A 26123-nucleotide genomic window follows, 5' to 3' on the forward strand; every position below is an offset into this window, starting at 1 on the left:
AGCATAGGGTTTTGCTGCATGTTAATATTTCTGCTTAGCTGCACCCAAAGCTGCAATCCTTACCCTTTACTTCAGACTTACTTCTGGACAGACATTCTGAAGACTGCAGGACGAGTTGTATTTTTGCATCAAGGCATATTGGAGAATTCTTTCATTTTTCTACTTTACCTGAAAACATTTCTACAAGAAACATTCAATATTGTCAGCCTAGAGAAAAGTCTGCAGTGCACTATTGTTTACTGCCCACTGTAGGGTTCAAACCCATGACCCTGATATTAAGAGTCTCATGCTCTACAAATTATGCTACCTCTCTCTGTGGATGATGTTATTTCAGATGCCACATGCTATACCAAAGGTGGCTAAGGCTAGAAACAGAACAGGTCAAGGTGCACAGCATAAGCCTATGGTCATAGGTGAAGTCTGACAGCTCCCTCTCCCCAATATTCACTTTTATACATTTAGAAATAAGTACAACTTAAATAAAACCACCACACGACATAATTTTCATTTTTTTTTTATTAACCTACAATTATAAAACGTAGTGTAAATATTTTTATGCAAGAAAGTGAAAATGTTTGCAAGTGACTAAACACACTACCAATTCTATATTGCTGCAGAATGCACAAATACTGCATTTTTACTTTAGCATTCCATTTCAGTACCAATGTCCAGGGCTGGAAAAAGCCTCAAGAATCTGGTCACTTAGAAGTTTGATGCTGGAGATTAAGATTCGCCCCCCTCCACACAGTAGAACAGTTTTATTCAAGTTCTATTTAGTTTTAAGGACACATTTCCAAAAACAATGCAGGATACAAACAAAATCTATTAAAATGAAAATAGCACAGTAGATTGAATACAAAAAATAAAAAATAAAATAAATGGTGGAACAAGCACTTTGAACTTATCTGTTGTGTATGACCCACACCTAATACTGCTTATTTGTTTCATCATGGTTGAAAATGGATTGGATAGCAGAGCTAGCATTTGGTGCATAAGCGCTAGCACAGTGAATTCTGGCGGGAGAAAGTATGCAAAATAATAATAAGCGACAGAAACGCAAGCATTTTACAAGCATCTGATTGAGGCCCTTAATACAGTTTTAAATGTGCATTAAACCCCTTCATGTTCCCGTAATAGGTTAAGAGGTCGAGAGATATATCGTCTGCGAGGGTGAGGATACTGGAGATTGGCAGTGGCAGCATCGCAAGAGTGCTCTATCAGAGGAGCAGGAGGTAGGAGCTGGGCATAACTGGACCATCTTGATCCAGCCCGTGGGGAATCCAGAGGGGGAAAGAAATACCTGAAAACAATGAAGACAGGAACACCAAAAAAGAAAAAAGGAAAAACAAGAAAAAAGAGAATAGTAGTAAATATGAGGAGAACCAAAGGGGAAGAGAAAAGACATGCTGGGGGGAGGGGGTGAAGGCTTTAGTAAATCCATGCCAAAAATAAAATATAATGGCCAAAATCATGTTCGCAATCAAAACAAAAATGGTTATGGCAGTCTGGAAACTATTTGGTTCGAATACAATATCTCTAAATTAAGATATGCCTTATGTGCATTTTGCAAAATAATAAATTATCTGTAAATTAAATGAGTTCCTATCAACATGTTTTCTCTCTCCTTAAAACCATGTACTGTAACTCAATGTTTTTAGTAAACACTTGCAGAAAAACAGGCACACATTAATTATGCAGATATATTTATGCTGTATTTGCATCCACATTAACTTTAATGCAGATTTTATAGGACAGATGTGAAAAAACCCTGTTTTTACAGTGCTTAGATTTCCACAATATACAATAAGTGACTCCTTTTCCACTGAAATACAGTCTGGGTGCATATATACATAATTCTGGAGAAAATGTAGGATAAAACCAAATACATCTGGTAAATTAAAGGCTTAAAGAACTATTACATGTCACTTTTTATGACTTACCCGTAATATTAAAGACACCACTTTGTAATCTTTACAATCTTTGGAAATGTAGACAAATTTACAGAACAGAATGGCAAAGTTAGTAGAATCTGGAGACAGGACATATTTAGAGCTACATTGACATGCCACTATATAAAACAAGGCATTTTCTTGCCATGTCCTGATGAATGTTTGCAATAGGACACTGCTTCAGTCTGTTCCAGAGCAGTAACTCAATTGCACAGAAGCAGTGTGTGTCCTCACTATGTAATGCATGAAGCATCTTAAAGGCAATGGACAATAATTCCAGAGCAACTTGTCAATGCCACATGACAAACATTCATATGGATATGGTTCTCCACTACAATATTGTGACCAAAGGAAGTCTTGCTAATTATTCCATGGAATCATGCCACAGGAACATGCAACTATCAGGCAAGATCATTCTCACTAAAAGTATGACATTAATTAGTGTTGGGGCTTCTGGTGATTTTTTTGTTTGTTTACTCTGAAATAGTATTTAATTAATTGTGAAGCAATTCCAAATTAAGATACTAACTGTACAACTGTCAAGGTACAACAATGCTTAGTTAAGTTTGCACATTGCAAATCCATTAACAAAAATGTAATGGTTAAGACTCATCTGAACAAAATGTAGAACAAAATCAATTATTCAAAGCAATTTAAATGAAAACCAACTGATTACCAAGGCTTCACACTAATACTTTCCCCACCCAACACCTCAAATATAAAGGATGGTAATCCTTGTTACTTGGGTGAACTTCCCCCACTCTGATTTATATATAAAAAAATCTTTTTCTGAAGAGAAAGAGGAGAAGTGTCTCCACAAGAAAACTCTCCATGTTACTGTTTTTTTCCCACAGATTCCAACAAGGTCATACTGTGCTGGCTAGCAAAGTACGCATACAGTGTTTTTTAATAGAGCCTTTTGATTTGCTTTTAGTAGTAGGCAGACTGCTGGTGTCTTGGGAAGAGGTCAAACGGCGCTGGGGAGGGGGGAAAGGAGTTCGCTTTCCATTCCTGTGTGCATGCAACAAGCAGCAAAACAGCAAAGTTACTCCAGTTAGCTTGGGTTCAGCTGTGCTTTCTGTTAAAAAGGACATAATACAAATGGAGAAGGGAAAATGCATCACAATTTTAGACACATATGGTTATAAGCACAATAAGAATACTGTGGAACAGTATTTGGTAGGTTTATTAAATTTTAATCTTTTCAATCACTTCTCAAAACAATTTTAATTATTTCCTTGTTAAGCATAGGGTGTTTGTGACGTTGATCTCCAAAAGTGTTAGTAGTGTTACTAACAAAAGTACCAGAATGCTGAGCCATAATAACAATATTCTATTGTATCAGCCTGCTTCTAAAACTCAGCATTTACATTTCTGTTTATATAGAATCATCAGGGCAATACAATATGTCTGAGTTCAGCCCCATTTTCAAATATGATATGCTTCAAAAGGGTTTTTCCACCCCACAACAGCAAGTATATCTCATTATTAAAGCTGTACTATTTCTGACTTCAAATTTGTGCCCTGGAATACAAAAATTTCCTCTGAAATGTAACTCTGAGATTATAAGGGAGAAATGGAAACACAAGAACCCTGTTTAACTGAACAGATTTGAAGACATGACCACTTTAATTTTATAGATTGCTGTCTTTCTAGCACTCGTATTTGTGGGCACAAGTGTGGAAAACATAAATCTACAGCATATACAGTGGTGCCCCGCAAGACGAATGCCTTGCAAGACGAAAAACCCGCTAGACGAAAGGGTTTTCCGTTTTGGAGGTGCTTCGCAAAACGAATTTCCTATGGGCTTGCTTCGCAAGACGAAAATGTCTTGCGAGTTTTTCCGACTCCCCCCCCCCTTTTCTAAGCCGCTTATCTGCTTATCCACTAAGCCGCTAATAGTCTGAATTGTGTCCATCAAATGGTTGCGGCTGTATGAAGCTGCCCGAGGCAATCCTACACAAAAAGTTGATCCCTCAACAATGGTTCCTTTCAGAATCAAGTTTGTATGGACAGGCCAAAAATAGACTCTTGTGTTGAAAGCTACTTTTAAAAAGTGGTTGCCTAGAGATACTGCAGAACAGGATTGGAAGAGGGTCATGTTCCCAAGGAGTCTCAGGAAGTAGGAGAGCAGCACAGGAGGCTGAAGTCAAAGAGACCTTAGTTGAGAGACAGTAGGATAATGAGTGGTCAAGGTATTATAGAGCAACAAAAGGCAGATACAGTACTGCGAGTAGGAAAATAAAAGAGCTAATGACATGGTCTTCAAAATACTCAAGTGAACTCAGCATTTGAAGTATGTGAACAGTAACTAGAAGAAAGTTTTTCTTTATAATATTTTATCTGTTGCATACAGGACACTGCAGATAAGACTAGGACAACTGAATCTGCAAGCTATTGATTTAAAGTTACTAATAATTATGCAAAATGATGCTTAAGATTTTAGGGAGATTAATGGTGGGTGTTGACAAAACAAAGAGTTCTTAAATTGCAGAATTTACATACGAAGTGGCATACCTGCCAGCAGATGTTCCATTTACTGAATTCTGGAGGCTTGAATTGGCTGTGCCTAAAGGAGCATTAAAAGCTCCCTGCTGAGTGGAACTAGCATTGACTGGACTCCCATTACCTTTCAAAATTCCAGTACACTTCCAGTTGTCCATGTAGTTAGCTGCATGGGAATGAACAAGAAAATAATGCAATTGTGACTTGAGAAATATATTTTTATGACAGTTATAATAGTATAACTAATGATATAGCTCCTAAAACACATTATATTTTAAAAAATCTAACTCTAGCCAGTCCTAAGCAGGTTACTACTATGTATGCTTAAGACTGAAGCCATAGTCTTCTAATAATTCAACATTTAATCACACAGAGAATTCTGAAGGAACACTTACCTTTCCAAAGCCTTACACACCCATCGTCTCCTGAAGATGCAAGCACTGTGCCTGTAATGTTCCAACTTACACGCCAGACCTGAGAATTGTGGTTATCAAACTGAGCCACTAACTGGACCTCAAATTTTGTCAGGCCTGATGAAGAAGTCAGTTCCTTTCTGTTGAAAGCAAAATTGTATATTGGAGTTTGATCTGCTTAAAATACATCCATTCTTTTAATTACAGAAAGTAAAACAATGTTTTGCCCTTTTTTGTGTGCTGCTTTAAAAAAAGGATTACTGTACTGAATATTGAATAAACTTACAAGGTTCTTAACCATGAGGACAATTAGTTCCATAGTTGAGAGAAAGAAAATACCAAATATCTGCTTCCACATTATAGGATATGTATGTCAAAAACTCACCTTAGTGGTTTTAATGTGAAAATTCGCACATCTTTGGTAGCTACAGCCAATATATGGAAGGACCTTCCCAGGTTTGGAGCAAATGCAATATCATGCACAGGGTCTGTGACTGTCATAAGTGTTTCTGCTTTTGCATACTTCCTGAAAAGTGAGACAGACAGTGTATTAATTTCTAAACATAGAAACATATTAAAGCCCCCCCCAACTGTTTTTATAACAACATTATTGGTAAATTCTCCCATGAAAGTATTCTTTAAAAAGTATTCTCTAGATAACAATCCTTTTTTTCTAGAATGTATGTGAACTATAATTTGTACTATTTGATGTCTGGGATGTACAATTTGTTACAAAATTATTGCCATGTTATGAAGTGTTCAAGTGACAACTGATTGTTGTTCTGAACAACAAGAGGATGGGACCAGGTCACTCAACAATGACACTGGCTTGAATCAGAAACATTAAATACACAAGTTGTCTTTTTACTTCAATGAATTTAATAGGCAGTGCTATGGAAATTATTTCTGAGGTACTGAAGTTCAGAATGGCAAGTCTGTTGATTCGTAACAGAAAAAACAGACTGTACTCAGATTCCAAAAAAATTAAAACCATAGGAAGGGGAAAACTTTCCACAGATCATATGTTTCTCATTACTTCAACATCACTCACTATTCCCAATTAGTCAAATCAAGCTTATTATAGAGAGTTTGGATCTTTGAGTAGAATAAGCTGCTTTGTTTTGGCAACAGACTCTGTATTTGGAGGAAAGTACACAGGATAGGATTTTAATGGTTGGCATTCATTAATTAAATGTAGCTTTGCAAAACTTTTAAGGAAAATAATAGCATATTATTAGGAAAGCTAAAATATTCAATATTCTCTACAGATTGTTGTTCAAGCCCAACGTCTGTCATTAAATTATCATGGGGCATTGGCAAGTTACTTCTCCCTCCGCCTCAACTTGAACATTAGCTATACAGCAGACATGGGGAACCTCCTGCAGCAAGAAGGTCATGTCCCCTTGCAGCCAACTTTCTGAAGGTCAAATGCCTGCAGTGGCAGAACCAGAACAGAACTGGGTGTGGCCAGAACAGGCAGAGAGCAAATGCACATACAAACACCACCCACAGAGAGAGGCGGGGAATACTCGGCCTCACCCACTACCAGAATCAGGCTTGGATAAATGTTGGGGTTTTTCTTTCCTAGTCACAATGCTGAGGAAGGGGCAATCTTACAGAACACAGGTAGGTTAAAATCTTCTTTCCCGACTTCCGGGTTAGCGCGATCGGCTTATGGCGGATTCCCTCCGAGCTCCGGAGGGAATCGGCTCTACTGAAGACGGGTCCTACCGCGCCGGCGACACGGAGACCCTCAGAAACCGCAGGCGCGGAAGCCTGCGGACTTGGTGACTCAGTGGGCACCTTTAAGCGCCCTCCCTGACCCACGAAGAGCCTTTTTAAAGGCTACGGAGAGGGTACGGGGAGTGGCGTGGTGCTGAGAGTAGACCGCTACTTCAGTGGAGCGAAGCCGCGAGCCATGGCCGGACAGCGCTGACTTTTTCCCCAAAATTCGGACTGGAAACAAATAACCCGTGAGTAGAATGGAATTTGGACTTTAAAATCTATACCTTTGAATTTGGGACAATCGGGGGATGTGCTAAAGGGAAGTCCGCACCCCCCCCTATCTACAAACGATCTAAAGCAAGGATCGGTGGACTAAGGTGGAGAGTATTGTTTTTGGTGTTAGATAAAAAATATTTCCATGAGTTTGACAGAAGAAGTCTTTGTGCTGGAGAGAAAGTGAGGAGTTTTGGAAGCTTTTGTGTAACCCCCCCCCCTGAACCCGGGAGCGTCCTGTGTGTGAGCCGGAGGAAAAAGAACAAGGAGTTTGACAGCTGTCAAAGGAGCTGTCAAACGGGTGGCTAAAACTTAAGAACTTTGTTATTTAATAACTCTCTGAACTAAAAGTGTTGCTTTTGAACTGAGGTGGCTGGAAACAACGTAGTCATAAACAACAAAGTAACGGGCTGTTGGAAAAGGACTATCAAGCAACTGTAATCTCCCTAGGGGGAACAAGAGACATTACAATGGCTGCAGAGGGAAAATTACTGGCAGAAATAGAAAGAATGTTTTTTCTCGTGGGAATCCTGCAAGAGCAGAGTACGGCTATGAACAAAGAACTTATGACCTTGAATCCCAAAACAAACGACTCTGCTGAATGCATAAAGGATTTGTCTGATAAGGAATCTGCAGCTGAACCAGAAAAGACTTTTTTGGAACCGGTGGAGAGAAAAGAAGGAATGGAAAAAGTACAGGAAAATATCAATCAGAAGCCCATATTGCCAGGAAATAAAGAAGAAGATCCTTGGATTACAAATCTGCGAAAGATGAGAAAGATGAAGGAGGAAGTCCCGGGAGCACTTGGAATATTGGAATTCAAAAGAGTAAAGAAATATGATTGGGACTTCCTCTTTGAGTATGGGAGATCAATTGACTTTTTGCAGCAACTGCTATTAAATATCTTGGATGGAAGAAAATATGATGTGACTGTGACAGAATTCCTTCGAGACCTGAGGACCAACAAAAAGGGCTACCAACAAAATCGGCAGAGAGAGTCTGACAGTGACTTGAAGGCCTCTGATGTGAGGAATCCGGGCTAGGATAATTGTTTGGGAAGGGATGGAAACTGGGGTAGGGAGGGAGGAGAGAACAGAATTTCAAAATTTTATGATTTTTGTATTTGGCCATTATGACATATAATTAACAAAATTACAAAGGGAGAAATTCGTGGAAGGGTAATTAGGTCGACCTTAGAAAAAAATATTTAATGTTTAAAAGAGAATTGGATAAATTAAATTTGGATAAGTAAAAAGGATTAAGTTTAAAAATAACAATAATATGTTAAAGATGTGAGATAAGAACTTGCTGAACTAATTATTGGAATTGGGATGTATGAAGAGGGGGTGGGGGGAAGTCAAGGAAAGGGGGTAATGAAAATAAGAGTCTAAAAATATACATGTTTTGTTTTTGTTTTTGTTTTATAAAATGTGAAAACCTAATAAATTTTTTTATAAAAAATAAAAATAAAATCTTCTTTCCCTGCTGTGATTTCCCCCTCCCATGCACTCCCAGCATTGAAATAAATCGGTTTTTAGCAGGAACGGAGAACCACTTTCAGCCTAAGGGCCAGATTCAAACCTGGTCAACGTTCTGGAGGCCACATGCCAGAAGCGGATAGGATCATCTTTAACTGTATTTCACATATACTTTGGAGGGAACTTTAGTAAAAGCAGCAAGGCAGATTAGAATGAAGACAGGTGACAGTAAATAGCATTGTATGATTGGCAGGTGGGTGGAATTTGCTATAAATGGTCACACAGGCCATTTGGAGGGACCACTGGTGATCCATAGTATAAACTTAAAATCAGTACCAAATTAGGGTTTCAGCGATCCATTTTAACATGTTCAAGTCTCAGAAGAACAAATGATGTTGTGAAGCAATATTATGAAGTGTTGAAAAATGAAAGTTGCTTTGTTTTCTTCCTCTTACCTGGTATTTTCATTGTATTCATAAATCTGAACTTTTGCCAGTACATTTGGGCTGCTGTCATCACTTCCTACAGCTATCATAGGTGCATGAGCGCGAGAGCTGCAAATGCAAAATGGAATATTTTTACAGAGGACTTCTGATGATGAAAATAAATTCCTCAATATCTTTTCTCTTAAAAGACAGCATGCACAGCGGACACCTGATGGAACATAGGATCCCAGGATCTCAGACAGAAAGTTTTTTTTGCATCACCTACTTGCTGATCCTTCTAACTCAGGAGTAGCTAACACAGTGTCCTCTAGACATTGACTCCAACTCTCTTTAACCTAAGTCAGCTTAGCTAATGGTCAGGGATGATAGGAGTTGCAGCCCAACAACATCTGGATGGCCTCACATTGGCTACCCCTGGATTATAAATATTCAACTGTCTTGGTTTCCTTTTAGACCCAGCACCACTATTTTACAGTCAAGAATTTAAATAAATATTACACAAGAAGGAAACAAGCCAATTACCCTTAGGGTTTCCCTCCCTCTTTACTTTCTGATTCAAGGGAATTGATATCTTACCTTGAAGGATTCCAAGAAATACAACTGCAGCTTAGTTTACATGAGATTTCATGCTGAAGTGACCACTGACTGAGATTCATAACATCTGGTGCTTCATATATCCTAACAACTCCATCTGCTGAACATGTTGCCAGCATGAGGCCCATATGCTTAGGAGCAAACTTTACATCTGTAACTGATGTCCTACTGTCAACCAGAGTAGTCCTCTTCACCTAAAGATAATCAATGGAACAGTCATTAGAAGAAGGAAAACAGATTTTTAGACGCACCATCACTTATTTATTTAGGTAAATAAACTTTAGAATAGAAAGCTAAATTTTTATCTGTAAACAAGATACTACACGTTTGATAAATTTTATGAAAAACATAACCATGAAACATAACTGTATTAGAAATCTTACAAGCTCCAAAGTTAAGGAGAGCAAGTATGTTCATTTGATATTATGAAAAGTTCAATTGAAATACATTCTAGCTGTAAGCATAAAGAATGCTCTTGTATACTGTGATGGGCAGATCATTGTTAATACTAAAGGTAAGAGCCAAGCAAATAGTAGAAGCTAATCAGAATTAAAACTAATAGATACTTGAATTTGAGTAAGACAATTCATTTATTGCCAGGTCAGATTGGCTAGTAGTGCCAAAGGGCTGCATTAGGCAGTCTCTGCTATAGGGTCCAGGCCTAGGGGCGCCCCCAACCTTGGAGGAGGGCTTTTCAGGAGGCAGTAAAGGCAGCTGCTGGAAGGAGAGCTAAAATGTTTCTGTGCATACGCAGAACACTGTCAGTGGTATTTGAATCATGGCCTTTGCCCTTCCATACTCTTCAACCCCAACCTCACCCCAATCATATGGATTAACAGGATAATCAACATCCCACCAGAGCTACGGCTTGGATCTTAACTTTTATTACACAAAAGACATGGAGTTCTGTTCACATAATGGGGCTTTGTCACCTCCTCTCTGCAACTCCCTACACCTCCCAAAAATCTGCTCCTGAGAGTTGAGGAACTCTTGAGATTGGTGTAGGATATGTGATGAGGGACTGCAGATGGAGAGAAGTTGGTAGAAATCACACATCTCCTTGTCTGAATAGAAGAAAAATGTAGGGTCCAAGCTTATGATTCGTCAAAAGCCATGTATAGTAAACAAATCAAACTAAATATATCTATATATATTCAAATATGTAGCTTTGTGAATATATAACATTTCTTTAAAAACATTTATAATAAATCTCTTAACTGTGAAATTTAGCAAAGTAAATCCTTGAGGCAGCAACAATTTTATAAATTATATGTGAGAAATGAGTGCATTAGAACTGTCACTCTTCAAAACTTACCCAATGACTTTGCCCTCGAAGTTTATCATTGGATTCTCCTACTATTTCTTCCCATACAGCAGCTGTTCTGTCAAAAGAGCAGGAAGCCAAGACCTGTCCAAACTCTGGATGTGCCCATGTAACACGCCACACAGATCCACTATGTGTCTGGAAAGGTAAGAAGAACTGGAACTTGAAAACCAAAGACTAAACCTGAAGAAGTTTTAATGTATGCAGGCTGGGAGAAAAAATAATAACAGCAATATAAATTAAGTATCAAACATCAAAGCCCCTTTACAGTCCTCCCCTTGACTGATCCATTTCCAAAACACAAACTAAAATGTCTGGGACAGATGAATATTCCTGTATTGCAGGGAGTTGTATTAGATGATCCTCAGGGTCCCTTCCAACCCTACAATTCTAGGATTCCATGATTCTATGTTGTATACCACCTACCCAGTTAACTGAAGTAATAGGGTCAAAGTTCATGCACACATAATATTCCAAGTGGACCCTGGAGGCAATTTCCCACATGGATACATGTTGGCCACATTTGCATGCCACACAAAACCATGGTTTGAAGCAGGCAAACCATGTGCTCCTTTTGCCTGATCCACAGTTTTGTGTCACAAGTATTTTTCCGTTTATAAGACCATGTTTTTTCCTTAGAAACAATAGGCAAAAATTGTGGGTCATCTTATACACGGATAGCGCGGGGGGATTGGGGGATTGGTGGCAGCAGCCAGCAGGAGATTGGCAGCGGCGACTGGGTGTGTGATCGGTTGCTGAGGCTTGCTAACGATTGGCTGTGGCAATTGGGCAGCCGATTCATGGCAGCAGCGAGTCATGCGTGCAATTGGCTATGGTTGTGTCGAGTGGGCAGGTGGGCTTTTGGCAGCGAGCGTGCAGACGTTTGGTGGTCATGGTGATGCGTGTGATTTGCAGTGGTGGGCAGGCTGTAAAGTGATTGGTGGCTGTGATGCCCCCCCCCAAAGCTCAACAACTCTTGGCAATCTCCCCCACAAAAAGCTCAAGAACTTTGGACAATTCCCCCCCCAAATTTCTGTTGCAGCCCCCCAAAATAGGGGTCGTCTTATACATGGGAGTGTCTTATACACGTAAAAATATGGCACTTCCCAAGTGGCATATACAAAAGGACTTGATGAGATGGATGTAAGGAATAACTCATACGACACTGAGCTTTGGGATAGGTAGGAGTTTCTACCATATCCAAAAGTCAGCACAACATGAGAGACCGCCATCAAATTTCTTTTAATAAGAAGAAGGATGTTTTTGTGATTCATATACTGCTAGGCATCTTGGAAAAGGACCTGCATATTGAAGAAACAGACTGGAAATATGGAAAGTGTGAATGGAAAATTCAAGGAAAACATTTTTGCAAATCTGAACAGAAACATGAACATCTGTATACATGAGCATCTTTATAGATTCAACAGAGAGGAAACAAAATTCCATCACAGGAGTTTTGTGTAGTTAAACATTCATAGGGACTGACTTAGCAGTTAAAAGTAAAGTAATTTACACCGAATTATAGCTGCAGACCATTATTGGGTTACACATTCAGGCTGCAATCCTTAAGAAACTGCAAGGGAGTAAGCCCCGTTGAACAAAGATAAATTTCCTGCTGAGTGAACATGCATAGGACTGCACTGTTTGGAATTAATCTTTCCCTACATTGTGGCTTCTCATGCCAAAAACTGTTGCATGCAACTGATTTTCCCAGGTTACAGCCCTTACCTTCCAGCTGGCAGTACAGTGCCATTCTCCATTTTCACCTTTGTCCCAAACCTATTAAGAAAACCAAACAATATCTAAATCTTTTATTCAAAAGTTAGAGAAGGTACAGTGATCCCACAAACAAGTCCACAGATCAAGGTTTGTGGAGAGTCCCAGAAGGATGTTAAACCACAAATGCTCTTCTATAATATCAACTCATACGTGAGTCAAATAAAAATTGTGCATAGATTTCTCTATAAAAAGGACAGTGAGTGTGTGTGCTATTCCAATTTGGAATTACCTCTGTTCACTAGAACCACAAGAGTATCTGACCCCAACATTGGATCACTTGGAATCCTTGAGGCTACTTATATCATTTTCTAACACAGATATAATTTCTGTGCAGGATTCGAAATTAGCAGGGTGCCAAGCACATTTTCTGCTAAAAGATTCTCCATTTGTGAGCACTCTCAAGGATTACTGAAATGTTTCTAACACCACTTCTGTGTATGAAAAGGTTATATGGCATAGCACATAAGTATTTGCTGAATACACATTGGGAAGTTACAGCTGGGAAGTTACAGCATCACACTACATGCAGACATCTACATGTGCAGGATGACACAGTGCATATAAATTTCTACATGGGGGCAATATTTATGCAGGAAAATTGTCATGTACAAAATGGTTCTTAGAAGTAATGGTTAGTCTCTCCAATACATCGTCCTATATAAAGCAAGATACATCAATTTTATCATTAAAACTCTGCATTTTTACCTGGGAATGAAATTCATTTACCACAGTGGGAATTACTTCCAAGTGAACACATAATTACTGACGTGCAAACTTTACACGTCAGCTAGACATGCGTAATTATAATTATTATATATAGAATATATAGAATATATAGAATATACATACACACCCCTAATGAATATTACTCTGAATTGCATCCAACAGTAGTCCCACTGAAACAACTGAGATCCATTAATTTTAGTAGGTTTACTCTAGGTAAAGGTCAGTATAATGCACACCCCTAGTCTGTGTCCTTTCTCAACTGCAAAACTAGTATCCTTACTTGAAAGTCCCATTGAGCTCAGTTCAACTTACTTCTGAGTAAACAAAGAGGATCAATCTATATCTCAGCTAGTACACACTTACACAGCATTCTGACTATGTCTGCTCAAAAGTTTTAATTCAATGGGGTTTACTCCCAGGTTAAGAGGGGTGAACACTGAAGAATGATTTACAATCCTAACCCACCTACTTGGGAGTAAACTCCATTAAATTCAATAGGACTGGCTTCTGAGTAAACATGGTTAGGATTGCAGCCTAAATCGTTATTAATCCCAAATCACTAATTCCCATTAAGGAAAATAAATCCAAATTGTCTACACCTATTGCAAACCTGTACTGCAAAACTCTGTCTGGAAAATAATCTCAAACCACTTTTTAAAAGCAAACAACTTATTACGTACATATGTTACAAGGCCACACAAATCCTCTGATGGACCCATGGGTATTAACACAAAACAAAAATCAGAAAAATTACAGTCGTACTAATGCATGTTTAATGAAAAAGCCTCTGAACATGTCCATCATCCCACATTATTACTTGCTTTCTCCATTAATAAGTTGTGACTCTTCCATCTACCATGACTTGCCCAACATTGCCTTTGAGAACCCTTTAAGTATAATTGCATTGCACTGGTCCAAAATACAGAAAGATGATTAAAGACAGAGGCGTGTGCACCCTTGCTATCTGGAAGCAAGCCCCGTCGAATTCCGTGGAACGTTTGCCAAAGAGTGTAGGAGACAAGACATGCTGCTAGAGAAGTTCCCGACTTAACCATTTCATTCATACCACAGCATCCTGCCTTTTTTATTATTAGTTCAAGTACTGTAACTTGAAGTTGCCACCCAAATCAGTCCATAGGCCTGTTTTGGGTGCGTTGGGTTTTCTCCCGCGCTACAAAAACAAAACAAAACAGGGACTCTCTCGTGTCCTACAATTTGTTATTTCTTCCGTTGCAAAAGGCTGCTATAAAACGTGGTCCTCCTACATGCCCCCCCCATGACCACCTGTTACCCAGCGCAGGCAGAAGTGCCCAAGCCACTGCAGTAGCCCTCCTTGAGGCCTGGCCGAAGGAGCCGGCCAGCCACCAGTGGAGGGGCAGCGCGTGGTCCCCGAGAGAGGAGGGCGAGCAAGGGCGTCAACGGGCCCCGCGCGGGTATAGCCCGATTCACGAGGGGAGACAGGCCGGGGCCCGCGGCCTTCGCGCGCTCTCCGCATCCCCGCACCTTGACACTCTGGTCGCTGGAGCAGGTCGCCATGCGCCGCCCGTGGAAGTCGAAGGAAACGTCGTGGATGAGGTCGCGGTGGTCGGCCGCGATGCTGCGCGCCACGAACATCTCGGCGGCCTCGCTCCGTCAGCCGAGCTCGCTGCTGCTGCTGCTGCTGCGATTAAGGCGGCGGCGGAGGAGGCGAAGCAGCGGCTTCCCCTGACCAGCAGCTGCACTGACGGCGCGAGCAAACTCTTTTCCCTTCTCTCTCTCGCTCGCCTCGAAAAGGCGCGCCTGGCTCAGTCTAATTGCGTGGAGCGCCGGGCCTTAGCGGGGAGGAGGCGGCCAATGGAGCGTCTCCCCGGCGCTTGCGCTTTTGCGCTTTTGCGCCTTCCCCTCAGGCAGAAGCCGAGGCAGCCCCGGCAGGGGAGGAGGGGAGGGAACCGACGAGCCGCTCCATTGTCCTTCTCGAGCGAGAAAGAAGTTGCCAATTTCCAAACCCAACAGGCGGAAGCTTTAACCCGCCCTGAACATGCTTGGGTTTGGGTTTTTTGCAGAGACGCACGCCGAGGAGGAGGAATCAATTTCGCCTCTGGCAAGAAGCACCGGTCGGGGACGAAACAATTAGGGATCCGGTGGCTTTGCTCTGCCCTAGTAAACGCCCTGTTTGGGGCCCTGAGCGTGATCCCACTGGCGGAACCACCGCTGGCTAATAAACTGCTGCAGAGCACCCCCCCCCCGTCCCCAGGTCAGGAAATGTCCCCCGCCAGCATATCCTAACCTCCATCAGCAAACATGATTATGGCTGAGAATTCAGCTGTTAGACTCCAGACCTTTACACACTTACCTGGATATACCGGTAAGTTTCATTGAAATCAATGGGACTTCTAAAATAGTTGCATTTATGCAAGACATATGTCAACATTGCTGCAATTCTAGTTTATATTAAAACACTCAGTTTAACATGGGGATGGGATTTTGTCCCATTAACATTAAATTGGTCCAATCTAAGTACTTTCTCTTAAATCAGGAGTGGCTAACCTTTGGCCCAAAGGTAAACAGTTAGACAGGGATGCCAGTGATGAATGTGGTCAAAAGCTGGTTATAGCCAAACTTGCACGTAAACATTTACCACAACATACACCCCAGCATTGTGTTTGCTTTTTTCCTTTGCCACCACCCAAGTTGGTGTGGTGGAAGCGGAGAAATTGCTTTGGTGGACAGATCACCCTTGCTTTTTGGACTGAATCCTTATACAGTAGACAGCTTTCACTGTAACAATAACCAGCAATACATGCTATAGAACAGGGGCTGTCTCCACAGTGCCTGTAGGCACCAGTGTGCTCACCAGTACTTGTTAGGAAAGGCTTCAAAAATCCACAATGCACACAATACTGTTTGATCTTATTGCTCCATTCCCTTTTACACTGGTTTGGCATCTTGAACAACTAACACCATTAAACATGCCCGCATTTCATTGGATACCAAGGTCATATACACTGTCTTCAATTCTGAAAGAGAAGTGTGAAGTTTCCCTCTGTAAGTGTGGTGGTGACAATTTTGTGCTATACAATACACCAGAAGTTCCCATTAGCTAAATACTGTGGACCCATGTTGTTCAAAAGCCAAGCCATGGATGCCCTATTTTTGAAAAATTTGATATCTCTATGGTAGTTTTTGTTATGTGAATGATGTCATGGACTCCCTGGGTGGGTTATGAGAACCTGGATGCTTAAGTCCAGTCAAAGGTGACTATGGGGTACGGCGCTCATCTTGCTTCAGGCCAAGGGAGCCAGCGTTTGTCCACAGACAGCTTTCCAGGTCATGTGGCCAGCATGACTAAACAGCTTCTGGTGCAATGGAACACCATGACGGAAACCAGAGCACATGGAAATACCATTTAGCTTCCCACCACAGTGGTACCTATTTATCTACTTGCACTGGTGTTGCTTTTGAACTGCTAGGTTGGCAGAAGCTGGGACAGAGCAATGGGAGCTCACCCTGTTGCTCAAATTTGAAGTGCTGACCTTCCAACCAGCAAGCCCAAGAGGGTCAGTGGTTCAGACCACAGTGCCACCCACTTCCTTGAACCACTGCAATACACCCATTGCAGTCATTTTGTGACTGGTGTTTGCAGCACTTTTGTCAAAATTCAAAATGTACCCACTGCCCAAAAACGTTGGTAACTTCTGCATTGGTACAATCTAGTTGTATGGCTTTTGTGCATTTTAGTTTTTCATTATTTACCTTTGACAGAAAGTTTTTACAGAAAGGCTAGATTGTTCAGCAGTACAGAAATATTAGCAAATGTGTAAGTAAGTAAGTAAGTAAGTAAACGCTAGTGACTACAGCTGGGATCCTTTGCGTGTAAAGTATCTGTTCTATAGCTGAACTATGTTCCTCTCAGCATTCCTTCTTTGTGACCAAGAAACAGAATAAGTGTGGGACTAAGCAGATGAGGCACAGGGCCTGAGCAGGTAGGAACGAACTTGATTGCTCATTACTGAACTCAACACTGGAAGGAGCAGGCTTAACACAAAGTTGATGCCAAGTTTGCCCCTTTATTTTCTTCTATGTAAATAAAGCAAAAAGAAAATGCTGCACGCAGGCAGCTTCCGCGTTAACAGCCAAACGGGATTTCTTCCATTTTCCTGGCACTGAGTAATCGGCCTCACTGACAGGTACAGTATCAAACTTCCTTTACAATCGCGTCCTTTACATGCTTTTTTCAGGCCCCTTCAGCTTGACGGGCATTTTGCAAGTATACATAGGGAACTCCCTCGGGATCTTGAGAAGCACCCGCTTCCCCCAATCCTCCAGCGCCTTAACACACAAGGAAAGAAAATAATCCCACTTCCTCCACCTGCCGAGCTCCCTCACGAAACTCGATCCACTCCCTTCCCGCCCAAAGGGAACAGCGGAGTGATCTCCCCCGCCCATCCTCCTTCGCGGCTAATGGGCGGAGCTTCCGCAATTCTGGGCAGGCGGTCATGGTGGCCTGCCGCGCATGCGCTTGCCGAGAATGCCGCCGAAGAGCCGCTGAGGCTGCGTGCGCGGTGTGGAAGGTAGTCGAGGGTAACACGGTCGGTGAAGTGGACGGGTTGTCGTCCGCGCCCTGTCAAGTAGCGCGGAGTAGGTGATGAACTTGTCGGCTCCCAGCGGCCTTCCTTCCTCCGGCTGTCGCCGCCATTATGTCCGTCACCGCCACTATAGAACAGGAGTTCCAGGAGATCGACGCTGCTAACGGCTGGCAGCCCCGGTACCTGGTGAGTGAGGGAGGGAAGGAGGGGACGGCGTGTAGCGGGGGGAGAGAATTGGGGGCCGACGCGGGTGGTGAGGGTGCAGGAAGTCGTCGGGCCACGGCCAGCTTCCCCCCCTCCCCCAGGTAACCATTGAGGTTGGGAGAAGTAATGCGCATGTTCCAGTTTTAAGAAGGGGCGGTGGTGAGCGAGTAGGAATAATAAAAGAGGGCTGAGGGGAAAACGCATGCGCCTCGGGGGTCGGGCAAGAGGAGAAGGGGGCATTTGGGCAGGTTAGTGCTGCGCATGCTCCGGTGGGGGTAGGTTTAAGTTGCTTCGCACGGGTGGTGACGGGAGGGTTAAGTTCGTCAAGCGAAGTGTCGCAAGTTCCAGCCTGCGTCTCTCCGGGTTCCTGTCTCACACTTCTGTGTTTGCTCCGCGCGCAGCTGTGTCGTTCAGGCTGTCGCAAGTCGTGTAGGTTGACTTGAGCCGAATATTCCTTCGGAGTGAAATGTCCTATCGACGTACAGGGAAAAGAGCTGCCCTTACTGTACCAAGCGGGGCCACGCTTCCTCGTTAATGCGCGTTGTGTGTTACAACGTCACTCTACGTGTATGTGCGCTGCTATCAGTCGCCCTGCAGAATTAATAACTTCCTAGCTACAGTTTAAACATAGTGTCATGGTGCCAGGAACAAAGGAAATCCCGGGTTCTGCTGGAAACTCTTGGGAATGCCTAACACATTACAGTTAAGTCTAAATGTGACACAAGCACAGGAACAGTACCATGGAACCATAATTTGTTGCAGCTCCCTGATGTGTGTTTGCTTGGTGGCAAATCCAGGTCTGTTGGCACATAATGTGTGAACTTGCCCTTAGTTGAGAACTGGAGATAATTTTAACTTTTCCAAAGTTTATAGGTGGGAAAGACTCATTTGAGCTAGTTGTATTTACACACAAAAGGTTTTAGAGTTCAGTCTGGATCTTGATAGAATGTGGCCTATAAGTGTTGGTTCAGTCTTGAGCCATTTAGTTTCTTATGTAAATTTTTTGAATCATCATTGTGGAGTCCATTAAAAAACATATGAATACACATGCTTAATACTCAAAACGATGCTAAGTCTCTTTAGATTCAGCGTGACCTAAAGTGATGGTGGTTTTAAAAGCCCAAGCTCATTACATTACTGTTGCTTTGTTACTTGTGTAAGTCTATGAGAGCTGTTTGGCATATATATTTCACGGCAGGTTACAATACAATAAAACTGTAAAACCACACTACAGTGAAACCAATTCATCACTGCTTATAAAACATAGCTTATCCTTAAAATGCCCAGGCAGGCACAACCCTGGAACCTCACTTGCAGCAGTGACAGAATTCATAATAACCCCTCCCCCCAAAAAGCTGTGCAAATAGATGAATTTTCACCTGACACTGAAATGTCAAAAAACACTTTACCTGTCATGCCTCTAGGGAAGAGAGTATAGGTGGGGCACCACGACCACAGAAGAGGCCTTATTCTGTGTCACAAGAATGGCTTTCTCTCAGATCTAATAGCATAGGCAGACTGATACAAAAGAACTGTTCATTTGGGTATTAGAGCTTAAAGTTGTTTAGGGTTTTACAGATCAGCACTAGCACCATTAATTCTGCTCACAAGCATATAGATAGCAAGTATTGGCTTTTCAGGTCAGTGACTGTGTGATTCCAGCTAGATACACTGGTTATAATTCCAATCCCACATTCTGAACTATTTATGGTTTCTTGACTGCCTTCAAGGGCAGCCCAACATTGCAGTAGTCCAACTGAGAATTTACCAGAGCATGAGCAACTGTCACCAGGCTTTCCTGGTCCAGGAACAGATGTAGCTGATAAACCAGAATATAAGAAAAGTCCAGGTGGATCAGGCCAAGGCTTATGTGGTTCAGCATCCTGTTCTCACAGTGGCCAACCAGATATTTTAGGAAGGACCTGAGTGCAATAGCACTCTCCCTACATGAGTTTCCCCAGTTCAGTCTCCCTGCAACTGGTATTCAGAGGAATGTTACTTCCAACAGTGGCAGTAGAACATAGTCATTGTGGATGTTAGTCATTGATAGCCCTATTCTCAGTGAACTGGTCAAAGGCTGCCCCACTGAAGTTACCTGAACCTTAAGCGACAATTCTGAATCAAAGAGTACCTGAGACTACACACAAGCATCTTAAATGGGAGTGGAACCCTGCCCAGAATAAATTATCAAACCAGTTCCAAGACCCTCAGGGCCTCCACCTGTCAGGATTGTCTCTTGTTTATTGACCCTTATTCATCTACACTGATGATTAGAATTATAGAGCCAGAAGGGACACTGCAGGTCATCTAGTCCAATCCCCTGCAATGCAGGAATCCTTCCCACAGCCATCCCCGGGTGGGATCGAACCACCAACCTTGATTAATAGCCAGATGCACTGACTGATCGAGCCACAGGATTAGCTATAAACATGTGCAGAGTTCATTTCAAATGCCCTTCAATTGGGAGGCATTATCTAACTTTTGTGATGGCTGCTATCCACATAGTGTTTGGGAATGGGCTGCAAGTACATGGAATGTCAGTCATGTCTCCTCAGAAGTAAGTCCTTATTCCCAGGTAATTATCACAGCCTTAGTGTTCTTTTGCATGCTGCCCTGAATCTTTGCTCCAATCTGCTTCTTGTATTGGTATATTAGATTAGAGCCCATGACAAATCAATAAGATTGAAACCAATTCACAAATATCTCTTGGATAACTATATGTGTCTGTTCTGTTTGGAGCAATAGCTCAAGTTCTGTGTTACAAGGAAGCAGTAAGGTTATTGAGCAGGGGTCAGCAAGGTTTATCTTGCCTGGGCCGGATCGGTCCTTTGGAGATCCCTCTGTGGGCTGGATCACATGTGCATGTGAGTGTCTGCACAGATAAGATTGTTGGTGTCTGCGCAGACACAATTTCTGATGGTGCGGAAGTGAGTCCCTGTGCTGCGCTGGTTTAGTGCAGTGCGCGAGCGGGCAACTCAGTTCAGGGGCGGCCCATGGGCCAGTCAAACAACCCTCTGCGGGCTGCTTCTGGCCCATGGGCCTTAGGTTGCTGACCCCTGTTATTGAAGGTAGAAAGAGGTGGTCAACGTGGTACTTGTTTGCCCTCATGAGGCAGTTCAGTGATTGAGTGAATTTCTCCATCAGAAGAGCAGTGGGTAGCCAATATATTCATAATATCAATATTTCTTGTTATCACAGTAGGGTTTGCCTGTGATGTGGCTTTCCTGGTTTCCATTTACTTTGGGCCTTTGAATCCCTAGACTTCATGTCACACTGATGGTATCTTCTAATTTTTGCAACCACTGTCAGAGCATGTGTTGCCACGTGCTTAAGCATAGTGGTGTGGTTAACTCCATCAGTAATTTCTCACATGACTGTACTGCTGCTGGATACTTTGTGAATAATGGGTTCCTCTCTGCAGGGTGGTGGTTGATCTGGTGATACGATGCCATGGGCTTATAAAGTCCCTTCTGTCCTTGTCTGCTGGTTGCGTTTCCCTAGTATTTTCTGAGCTGCGAATTAGGGACTCTGTTTCTTTTCCTAACTTTGTGTGGAATATGTTGACTGTTGGTTGGCTTCATTTATTTTTTGAGTTTGGGCTATTTTTTCTGTAAGTTTTGTACTGGGTAGTGAACACTTGTGTATTTCCACTGACACAAGGGCCAATGATCTGTTTTCTGATGGTGGTATTTTCTTTGTCGAAAGAGGGAAAATTTTAATATATTGTTCAAAGTGATTATTTTCAGTAATCCTTACTTGCTTATTGTAAGGTGGACCAGTGTTGTATAAAAGAGGTAAGGCTGCTGAACCTGAGAGTAGTTTTGCTAATACTTCAGAGTGAGCCCATGGTTAAAGTGAGATATCAGACTAAGAAACTGGTGGCTCACAGTTGATACACCTAGCTGTCATGTTAAATAACTCTGTACCCTCTGTACCCAGGATAGGATGTGACTAACATTTCCATTTCTTTGTTGTTCTTGTGCTACATCCTTCTCTGGCCCCTTGAGAGATGCAGAGTCTGTGCAGCGTACTCAGTTTTCTTTTGTTGGGCCAGCTAACTGTAGGAGGGAGAGATTTGTCCTAACTAGTATCCAATTTGCCTATTTTCTCTGTGGGTCCTTGAGTTGTTTCCTGCTATGTGATGTGCTCACTACTGAAGCTCAGACTAAATGAAGGATTTTGCAATACTTACTTAATAGCCTTGTTCAGCTTAAGTGAAAAAGCCTTGGGCTCGTTGTCCCCCCCACCCCCCTGCTTCCAGTGTGGCTGTAAGGCGGTGTTTAAAATAATTCACTGCCATTTTAAAATAACTGCTGTTTGGCCAGACTTTCAAATCCAGACAAACTGGTTAGTCTTACCTTTGGTTTAGGGAAACAAGCCAGTTTGAAATCATGATTAAAATTAATCAATTTTAGATTCAGGCATAATGATAAACTGAAGTTAATTGAAAATCCCCTCACTGCTATGTCAGGGAAGGAAGATGTACATAGGCTAAAGTTCAATGATATAATGTTAAACCATAGTTTGACATTATATCTGAACTAGGTCAGTGACTAGGACATTGGTGGTCAACCTGTGGTCCTGTAGATGTTGCTGGACTCCAACCTGCATCAGCCCCATCCAACATGGCTAATAGTCTGGAATGATGGGAGTTGTAGTCCAACAACATCTAGAGGGCCCCAGGTTCCACCCCCTGCACTGATTGATAGAAACTGAGTTTTCAGTAAGCTCTATATCCCAGTAGTGGTACTTAATACCACCCTGGTGGATTTCTGTTTTATTTTATTTTGCTTCAGATGCAAGTTTAAGCTTATGCTAAGTCCGCAAGGAATGTTGCAAAAATGACTTTAAAAATAAATTAAAATATATCTTAACATTTGCCTCATAAGCACAATAATGGGGCTGTCATACTGGATGTAGTAGAGCACTTGGCCATGAAGTTCTTTCTCCAAATCTTACTATCAAGCTGTACCAACTAAGTTACTTTTAAACTCCTTAAAGTATCAGGATACAAATTGTTCCCAACAGAAGTTACATAAATGGAAATTTTGAAAGCATGTTGGCATTCTAGAACCTCAGTCCTGAACATTTTGTTACACAAATAAATGCATGCTTTCACTATAATGCAATTAGTGCCATGTGTGTATTAATATATATATTCCATTTTTAAAAACCCCATTAGGGTCTTGAAGCAGTGGAGCAATTGTGGTGTGGAGTGGTGATGGAACTAGTTTATTTCGTATTAACAGCCAGTTCAGACACCCCCAGTGTGCATCTGGCATTCTGTTAGCTAGTTTACAGTTTATAGTAAGAGGTTCTCTAAATATCTGATCACTGACTTGGATTAACACCATTGCCCAAACTTGTTACTGCATATCCAGGTTGGTTCTCTTCAGAACTTCCTTTCAGTTAATAGATAGACCAAGGCTATCTCTATTTTACAGCTGTTAAATTTGACTAGAAGTTTGTAGAAGTCTACTAATTTAGAAACTTGTAGAAGTCTACTAATTTAGAAACTTGGGTTGTAATAATTTTAATCACTGCATAAAATACTGTCCTTGTTGAATTGTGATCACAGTAGTCATTGAATTTTCAGTTGACAAAGAAATAAGGATTACAGCAAATTGAGTAAGATAAATTTCTACTGTGCCTTTAAATATAATATTTGTTTTTATTTCTTCAGTATCTTTTGTTTGTACTGCCAGGAAATAATCATAACATAATCAACTATCTTTGTTTCTTCCAGGATATTCGGCACCAGTCCAGTGATTATTCACATAGAGTTGCAAAGTATGCAGAAAATCGAAATCGTAATAGGTACAGAGATGTTAGCCCATGTAAGTAAACTTTTTTTTTTGTAATCTAGTGCATGACAAAGTAGGTTTGACATTACCAATGCTAATACTTTAAATAGTTTTGGGCTAGTGTTGTAGAGTTTGATATGTGAAGCTCCACTGCAGTCATTGAGATGAAAGTGCATACAATCAATGAAGTCATGTAGAAATTATTGTACTTTATATAGAGAGACTTCTATAGAAGCCTTCTATTCATGCAGCATTATATTTATATCTCACTTTTCTTCTGTGGAACTCAAAGTAGTGTATAGAGGCCTCCCAGGCAGTCCTCTAGTCAGGTGCCAGAACTGGCTACCCAGAACTACATATGCACAACTTCTGCAAGGTTGCTGTGCCTTCAGGAACCCTGGATAATCATTATTATCTAGACTTCTAAAAAATTGTTAAGACTGATGTTGCAGTAAGTATGTGTCACTTAAGAAGCTCCTTCATTTTTCTCTTATGCGGTTTCAGATAAAGATAGGTCATCTGAACTCGACTTTGTTATGCTGTTGAAATAAAAGATGTGACAGTTCTGGTATCTTTCAGAAGGAATACTACTTGTGGTAAATATGTACCAGACATGGTTTGGGACAATTCCTTTTTTTTTTTTTTTATAAGATTTTTATTGGGTTTTCACATTTTATAAACACAGACACACACACACGGACAAAGACAACACATATAAAATTTCATATCCTTACTTTCCTAACCCCAGTTCTTGACCTCCCCCCACCCCCCCTTCATACATCCTAATTCAATTAAATTAGCTCAGCAAGTTCATATCTCTCATCCTCTACATATTATTATTATATATATATATATTTTTAAAGAAATACTTAATTTTTATTACTTGGCCAAATTTTACTTATCCAGTTTCCTTATAAACATTAAATCCTTTTCTAAGGTCGACTCGAATTCCTTCCACGAATTTCCCTTTTATCTTAAAAATAGGTCATAATAATCAAACACAAAGGTCATAAACATATTTTTAAAAATTCTTCCTCCCCCCCCGCCCCGGTTTCTGTCCCTTCCCAATGTCCCCATGTCCACAAAAACAGTCTTTAGCCTGGATTCCTCACATCTGAGGCCTTTAAATCTCTGTCAGTCTCTCTCTGCCGATTTTGTTGGTAGCCCTCTTTGTTGGTCCTCAGGTCTCGAAGGAGTTCTAGCTCAGTTTCATCAGATTTTCTTCCATCCAAAGTACTTGACACCAGCTGCTGCGAAAGGTCAGCCAATCCATGCTCAAAGAGGAAGCCCCAATCATATTTCTTATTTCTTTTAAATTCAAATATTCCAAGTGTTCCAGGGGCTTCCTCCCTCCTCTTTCGCATCTCTCGCAAGTTTGTAATCCAAAGGTCTTCTTCTTTGTGTTTTGACAATGTAGGCTTGTGGTTGGTACTCTCCATCTGTACTGGCCCTTGTTCCCTCTCCTCCTGTTCCGAAGTTATCTCTTCTAATTCAGCTGCAGATTTTTTCCCGGTCAAGTCCATTGTGCATTCAGCAGAGTCAATTATTTTAGAGTTCAAGGTTATAAGTTGTTTACTCATAGCCGTAGTCTGCTCCTGCAACTTTCCCACAAGAAAAAACATTCTTTCTATTTCTGCCTGTAATTTTCCATCTGCACCCATTGTAGTGTTTCAATGTTTCCCCTAGGGGGATTCTGGTTACTTAATAGTCTTTTCCCAACAGTCCGTTACTTTGTTATTTCACTGCTTTGTTCCCAACCATTTTAATTCAAATATAACAAATTTAGTCCAGAAAGGTGTTAAATAATAAGATTTTTAACTTTCACTGCCCGTTTGACAGCTCCTTTGACAGCTGTCAAACTCCTTGTTCCTTTTTCTCCAGCTCACATACAGGACACTCCCGGGTCTGGGGGGGGGTTTAAACAAAAACTTCTAAAATTCCAGTCTTACTCTCCAGCACAAATCTTCTTGTGACAAATTCATGAAAATATTATCTTTTAAAGAACACCAAAAAGAAAAAACTCTCCACCTTAGTTCTCCGATCCTCGCTTTAAATCTTCTGTAAGCAGGGGGGTGCGGACTTCCCTTTAGCACATCCCCCGATTGTACCGAATTTAAGGATAGAAATTTTAAAGTCCAAATTCCATTCTACTCACGGATTAATTAAAGTCCAAATTTCAGGGAAGAAAGTCAGCGGTCTCCGGCCATGGCTCGCGGCTTCGCTCCACTGCAGTAGCGGTCCACTCACAGCACCACGCCGCTCCCCGTACCCTCTCCGCAGCCTTTAAAAAGGCTCTTCGTGGGTTGGGGGGGCGCTTTAGGTGCCCGCCGAGTCACCA

The 26123-nt window shown here is 41.5% G+C and overlaps 2 protein-coding genes across 6 annotated transcripts in view; one reads left to right on the top strand and one right to left on the bottom strand.

Annotated features, from left to right (window-relative positions):
- Positions 1–500: 500 nt before the first annotated feature.
- SEH1L (SEH1 like nucleoporin) lies at positions 501–15146 on the bottom strand. 4 transcript variants are annotated; one of them, XM_079982973.1, is made up of 9 exons: positions 14716–15142; positions 12436–12486; positions 10699–10845; positions 9366–9577; positions 8799–8897; positions 5253–5393; positions 4850–5007; positions 4467–4620; positions 501–1300 (listed from the first exon to the last, which is right to left on the bottom strand). In XM_079982973.1, exons 1-9 carry the CDS (start codon positions 14824–14826, stop codon positions 1111–1113), a joined length of 1263 nt encoding a protein of 420 aa, XP_079839099.1. In that variant the 5' UTR covers positions 14827–15142; the 3' UTR covers positions 501–1110. The 4 variants fall into 4 exon arrangements, with proteins under 4 accessions (XP_079839099.1, XP_079839101.1, XP_079839100.1 ...); XM_079982975.1 differs by lacking the exon at positions 501–1300 and adding an exon at positions 1460–3027 and having other exon boundaries at positions 14716–15141; XM_079982974.1 differs by lacking the exon at positions 501–1300 and adding an exon at positions 3848–4092 and having other exon boundaries at positions 14716–15146.
- A 2520-nt stretch (positions 15147–17666) lies between these two features.
- Positions 17667–26123, top strand: part of PTPN2 (protein tyrosine phosphatase non-receptor type 2) — a 28602-nt gene continuing 20145 nt past the window's right edge. Inside the window, exons 1-2 of one of the 2 annotated variants that reach the window (XM_079982970.1) lie at positions 17667–17963; positions 23728–23818. In XM_079982970.1, the coding sequence (XP_079839096.1) occupies positions 17889–17963; positions 23728–23818 (166 nt within the window). In that variant the 5' untranslated portion in view covers positions 17667–17888. The remainder of the gene's footprint in view (positions 17964–23727; positions 23819–26123) is intronic. The other variant, XM_079982971.1, reaches the window with a different exon arrangement.

The sequence above is a fragment of the Podarcis cretensis genome (assembly GCF_951804945.1).
Source record: "Podarcis cretensis genome assembly, chromosome: 7".
In the NCBI taxonomy this organism is placed as follows: domain Eukaryota; kingdom Metazoa; phylum Chordata; class Lepidosauria; order Squamata; family Lacertidae; genus Podarcis; species Podarcis cretensis.

What these genes read in the sequence shown, in the direction of transcription:
- SEH1L (XM_079982973.1), bottom strand. Translation starts at nt 14,826, where the DNA reads ATGTTCGTGGCGCGCAGCATCGCGGCCGACCACCGCGACCTCATCCAC. An exon ending in TTCACATTAAAACCACTAAG is followed by an intron (nt 5,008 to 5,252) that starts GTGAGTTTTTGA and finishes TGCTTTCAACAG; the next exon opens with AAAGGAACTGACTTCTTCAT. An exon ending in GTGTGTAAGGCTTTGGAAAG is followed by an intron (nt 4,621 to 4,849) that starts GTAAGTGTTCCT and finishes ATTCCCATGCAG; the next exon opens with CTAACTACATGGACAACTGG.